The sequence below is a fragment of the Podarcis gaigeae genome (assembly GCF_964106915.1).
Source record: "Podarcis gaigeae genome assembly, chromosome: 7".
NCBI lineage: Eukaryota > Metazoa > Chordata > Lepidosauria > Squamata > Lacertidae > Podarcis > Podarcis gaigeae.
In genome coordinates, this window is record NC_139683.1 from 56000695 (window position 1) to 56006694 (window position 6000).

Genomic DNA, 6000 nt, shown 5'->3' on the forward strand with positions numbered 1-6000 from the left:
GCACACCAGCCATGTCCCCGGCTGCTTTCCGCCCCCAGTAGTGCTTCGCCACTGGTTGCAACAACTGACCAATATGAGATGCTCTCAAAATCCTGCCACTCCCTGTGCTTGAAGCAGCTTATAAAAAGCAATTGCACCCCCCCACCTCCCGAAACTACAGTGGTACCTCGGGTTAAGTACTTAATTCGTTCCGGAGGTCTGTTCTTAACCTGAAACTGTTCTTAACCTGAAGCACCACTTTAGTTAATGGGGCCTCCTGCTGCTGCCGCGCCACTGGAGCACGATTTCTGTTCTCATCCTGAAGCAAAGTTCTTAACCCGAGGTACTATTTCTGGGTTAGCGGAGTCTGTAACCTGAAGCATATGTAACCCGGGGTACCACTGTATTAAACAACTGAAATGTACTTGTTTTAAAGTGGAGCTGCTTCCAGCCTTGGAATAAAGTCATTTTCAATTGCTAACATTATCTCTCTATATATGTATGTGCAAGAGGGGTAAAAATGATGTAGAAGTCTTTCAAATCATGAGTAGGCTAACAACTGTTTATTTAATGTTGCCTCATTCTTTTCAACTTAACTTATAATTACCATATCAGATAGATTGCAGTACTATGTTTAGTATAAAATGATAGTTTGTGGACCTTTTAAAGAATATCCTCCAAGTACACAGTTGTCAGGGGGGAAAGGCCAAGCAAATAAGTTATAAAATGTTTTGCATAGACAAGAGCTAGTCTGTATGGAGCACGGAGTCAAAATAAGCTTGCATGGCTGATGTGTTCTCTAACAACTACGATCAACAAGGACACGCAACAATCATACCATTGTTACCAAGTCCAAGTGCGAGATAAGAATATCCTGAAAAGTTCAAATGAATGACCTGCAATGATATTTCAACACCATATGACACAAGTATCCAAGATACGGCAAGTCCTTCAGGGGACTCCAACTGCAACTATCTTAAAAGTGGGCATGTGTGTTTTGGAGGTGGAAGGTTTCAGATTTGAAGTCAGATGTTGATTTACTACATTGATAAGATCTGGAGTATTTATGAGACCCAGAGTTATGAGTGAATTGTGAGCGAGCAAAGCTGATGCCACCTAATTATTCAGGGTGGGGAGAAACCAAAAAACAAAAAACTGATTGCAATGATCTCCAAAGGAATCTCTCCAGACTGGTTGAAGGGGAATTAAAATGGCAAATGGGGTTTAATATAAGCAAGTGTAAAGTAATTCACTTGGGGGGGGGGGTCTACAATCCCAAGCTTACATGCACACTGATTAGGTCTGAACCAGGAAAAAGATATCAGGATCACAGTGGAAAGCTCAATTAAAACATTGATCCAGTGTGTGGCAACTGTGAAATACTGTAATGTTCACCTACCTATGTTAGGTATCACTAGAAAAGTAATCAGGAAAAAAACTACCAATATCAGAAAGCTTTCGTATCAGTATGAAACTACACTCTGAATATGTTGTACAGTTTTGGTCACCACATCTCAAGAAAGATACTGTATAGCTGGGAAAGTTGTAGAAATGATCAGGAGCAGTAGAATAACTCTCATATTACCTGAACTCAATGTCATCCAATGAAGCTTGGGTGTGGAAGATTCAAGACAGATAAAAGTACTTTGCTATAGAAGATTCAGGCCAGAAAAAAAGGAATTACACAGCACATAAATGAACTATGGAGTTTGGTACCTCAAGAAGTGGTATAGGCCACAAATTTGGGCTGTTTTTAAAAGGGATTAGACAAATTCATGCAGGGCTTAACCTACCCGTGGCTACCAGTCGTGATGGCTATTTACTGTATAGTACTTTAAGGATAGAGGGACGCAGGTGGCGCTGTTGGTTAAACCACAGAGCCTAGGACTTGCTGATCAGAAGGTCGGCGGTTCAAATCCCTGCGACGGGGTGAGCTCCTGTTGCTTGGTCCCTGCTCCTGCCCACCTAGCAGTTCGAAAGCACATCAAAGTGCAAGTAGATAAATAGGTACCACTCTGGCGGGAAAGTAAACGGCGTTTCCGTGCGCTGCTCTGGTTTGCCAGAAGCAGCTTAGTCATGCTGGCCACATGACCTGGAAGCTGTACGCCGGCTCCCTCGGCCAATAAAGCGAGATGAGTGCTGCAACCCCAGAGTCGGCCATGACTGGACCTAATGGTCAGGGGTCCCTTTACCTTAAGGATCTAAGGCAACATACCTCTGAATACCACAAATTGTCCTGGAGCAGCAGCAGGAGAGGTCTATTGTTTATCTCCTGCTTATGGGCTTCCCACCTGTGCAGGTGACTGTGGGAAACACAATGCTGGTGTAGGCAGGCCTCTAGTCTGATCCAGCAGGCCTCTGCTTGGCGTCTTCCACCCTGGAATTCCAGGCAGCCTACAACAGGATTCCCAGATGGTCTCCCATTCAGTCAGTGACCAGGACAAACTCCAAACGAGTTTATAAACCAGAAGGTCCACTGCCAAATGAGGTGAACTCCCTCCTCTGTCATTTGATTATATGTCACAGTTGATTATCTTCTCCTATTGGACCAACTTAGCTTGACTGAGGAGTATGCGCACTCTAAGTTCCTCTGAACTTCCTCAGGGCAAGAGTTTCATGTTCATTATCCTATGAGTAGTCCCTGAAGCAACACAGTCTCTTCTAATTGTTATTCTCCCACAATTGTTATATTGTATCAGGAAGAGTATCACATAGGCTGGCTAGACAATTTTCATCTCACTTAAGTATACAAAACTCACAAACCAGCAGCAGCATAACCAGCAACAACAAGAGATCAGGGCCTCCCAGCTCACCCCACTTTCTCTTGCAACCATTTGTATATATCCCTTCTGCAATACTAGGCTGTGTACACACAATATTTTGTTCTAGGATCAATGAAGGCAGAGTCCTTGCCTTTTTCTATGTAGTCTGCAAACAATCTAGATCTTCAGTGAAGAAATGCCTCCCAAAAGCGCTTTCGATAAGCTGGTTTCCTTCCAAAATAAAAGCTCATGGCAGTTTGATTCTGCAGTACCCCTCAGTGTGTCCTTTTGAAAACATCTGCAGGTGATCTGAGACATGGGTGGTGTATCCACACCTGCCCAACGACATCATGGGTGGGATCATCACAAGATCACAGTCACCACTTCCTCCTTGATTCACATGGAGCATGTGTAGGCGCAGGGAACATAATCCAGGGGAGGGATTTCAAATGTGTATCAAGTCTAGAAGGGATCTAGCTTGAAAGCAGCATGTTGAGGATTCCGGAATGCGAAAAACTACACTTCTGTGCTGCAAACCGGTTACTGCCTTCCTGCAACACTTCCTCTCCAGCTCATGCCCTGGCATGTTACACTATTTATTAATTTTTATTCATAAAAATATTTACAACCCGCCCACTTATGCAACATCGCGAGGCAGCGTGGAGCAATACATGCAGGTTTACTCTCCCATTTCATCAGCCACAGTCCAGGCCCGTTGCGGGAGGCCTCGTAACTCCTTCTCAGGTGAGCGGGAAATGCATGCCATAACGCCAGATGTGGCACAAAGGGCGCGCACAATGCCCCCCCCCCCGCGACTCTGGCAGCTACCGCTGGGGAAGCTTTAGTCGACTACCTTAGTGGAGAGAAAGATTAGGGAAGGGCTGGGCGTGTGCCACCAGCTTGCGCCCCTTAAGGCTGGTGGTAGCCTGAATTTATTTATCAGCCTCAGGCCACAACATCGATAGGGACAACAAGTCCGCCTTCTCCCCTGCCTGCGATCCAGCCAGCAATTCCACTACAGCCCCTGGCGATCACAACACAGAGGCACACAAACACACACATACTCCACGATCGGGCTGATCCGCGCAGTGTCTTGGGCGCAGCGCCGCCAGACAGACGTGAGACAGATTGTGGCTATCGTCAAGAGGCAGCCGCGCCACCCTTTTTCTCTCTCTCACACACACAAACGCGCGCACACACAGTGACATACACAAATGCACAAAAGAGTACAAAAGAAGGCGCAGCTCGCGCCCCAATAACGCACCCCAGGTGTCCTCTGTCGCGCGCTCTGGCCTCGCAGGATCCCGGGGGTCTGCAGCATCCAACCCCCGGAGAGGGGGATCGGGCGGGCGCGGAGACACGGAGGAGACCCCCCTTCCTCTACCCACGCGAGGAAGGCGACTTGGAGTGGCGGCGGGGAAGAGCGAAGGCGGCGTGGGGGACCCCACAGGTCAGGGCGAGTCGGCTCGTCAGCTGCCACGACAGGAGGAGGGCGGGTGGCGAGGGGGTGGCTGGGTGGGGGAGATCCCCCTCGGATCTGTCCCTCCCAGGCTCGGTCGGCGCTGTCACGAAGCGAGACGAGGCTGGAAGGCGCTGCTCTCCTCCTCCCTCCGCAGCAAGCGTGGCCTGGCGCGAATCAAATCGCCGCTCCTGTCCCGTGCGCTCAGGTGGGCAGCTCCAAAGGGGCGCCCGCGTGCGCCGGCTTGGGGTGGCTGCCCAACCGCCTTCTCTCTCTCTCGCCTCCTCCCGCGAGTTCGGGGTCAGCCTCCCACTCCTTCTCCACCTCCTCCTGCCAGCCGCCGGGGTCTTTGATCGCCGCAGCCTCTCGTCCAAGAAGCACCTTCGCCCAGGCAAGGACGCGCGCGGAGCTGGCGAGCGCCGAGGGGTGGGGCTCTCGCGCCCGCCTCCCGAACCAGGAAGGACGGAGTGAGGCGCGCGAATGTCAACACGGCGGGGAGGGGCGCGGGAGAGGGAGGAGGAGGAGGAGAAGGCACCCTCTGCGCTGGATCGGACCTTCCCGGGGGCAGAGGAAAGGTTGGGCACTCCCCCCGCCCCCTTTGGAGTCGAGCTACACGTTACACTGACACGTTTATTTGGAAGGGAAAGCAGCGGGTGAACAGAAGGAACAAAGCTGAATCCTCCCCCTGCGCTGCAGCAGGGGCTGGACAGGATCGGGGGTGGGGGTGGAGAGAACTCCCCCCCCCCAGGAAGTCCCTGCAACCCCACCCCATGGTGCCTTCTGCTCAGAGTTCTGCCGCTTCCGGGGTTTGGAGCGGAAAAGTTGGCGAGCGAAGCAAGGGAGTGTCTGGTCCTACTTCAAGTTACTTTCTGGGCACCGTATAGAGGATTGGACCCTTGGGCACCGTATAGAGGATTGGACCCTTGGGTGATTGCATGGGGTTGGACTAGATGACCCTCGGGGTACCTTCCAACTCAACAATTCTATAGTTCTATGTTGTGAGCAGCTGTCTCTCCACTCTCTCACCTCTCTCTGCAAGGTGAGAAGGGTGGTCATGGAAGGAGCGGCCCCTCTCCCTCTCCCTATTGTCTACAGTGGCTCTCCAGGATTTGGGGCAAGGGTTTCTCCCAGCCTTATCTGGAGACACTGGGGATCAGACTAGCATGCAAAGCACATCTCTGCTGCTGAACTGCTTCTCCTGGATTGCATTTTGGTAGAGATTTCAGCCAAGGAATCCAACCCTTCCCGTAGTGCCACATGGAGGAGGCAATGGGTGTCTCTTCTCTCTGTAGCAAGGACTGAGAAAGTTGCCTCTGCTCACCTTCCCTCACCTAAGACCTGCTCAGTGGGTAGAGTGTGAGACTCTTAATCTCAGGGTCGTGGGTTTGAGCCTGTAGTTTGTGAATCAGTTCAGTTAAGGTCTGCAAAAAAAGTTGGCAAGATACTAGAGGAACAAACGTGTATCTTCAGACAGAAAATTGTTGTATCCAGGAAGTACAGCAGAACTGGAGTCAGAACTACTACTGCCGACCCATTTTCCCTTCCCTTCCATTTGCAGCCTTGTCTACAGGACTCAAAATGACCCTGACAAACCATCCATGGTCTCCTTGGGCTTCCTTCCTGGTCTGAGTCCGCCTAAATCATGGATGGGCAACTTGTGGTCCTCCAGAGGTTGATGGAATCCAGTTCACATCAGCCCCAGTCAGCAGGCAGGAGTGGAGGAGGTTGTAGTCTTCCAACATCAGGATGGCCACAGGTTCCACACCCCTGACTTAAAAGACTCCAACTAAACATGTGGCC

General features: G+C 50.4%; 1 protein-coding gene across 3 annotated transcripts in view; it reads right to left on the bottom strand.

Annotated features, from left to right (window-relative positions):
- The window catches only part of MBP (myelin basic protein), a 97480-nt gene extending 92689 nt beyond the window's left edge, over nt 1-4791 (bottom strand). For 2 of the 3 annotated variants that reach the window (XM_083747039.1, XM_083747037.1), the window contains exon 1: nt 4006-4650. In XM_083747039.1, coding sequence (XP_083603165.1) covers nt 4006-4062 — 57 coding nt within the window. In that variant the 5' untranslated portion in view covers nt 4063-4650. Of the gene's footprint in view, nt 1-4005 lie in introns of all 3 variants that reach the window. The other variant, XM_083747038.1, reaches the window with a different exon arrangement.
- Between the last annotated feature and the right edge of the window lie 1209 nt (nt 4792-6000).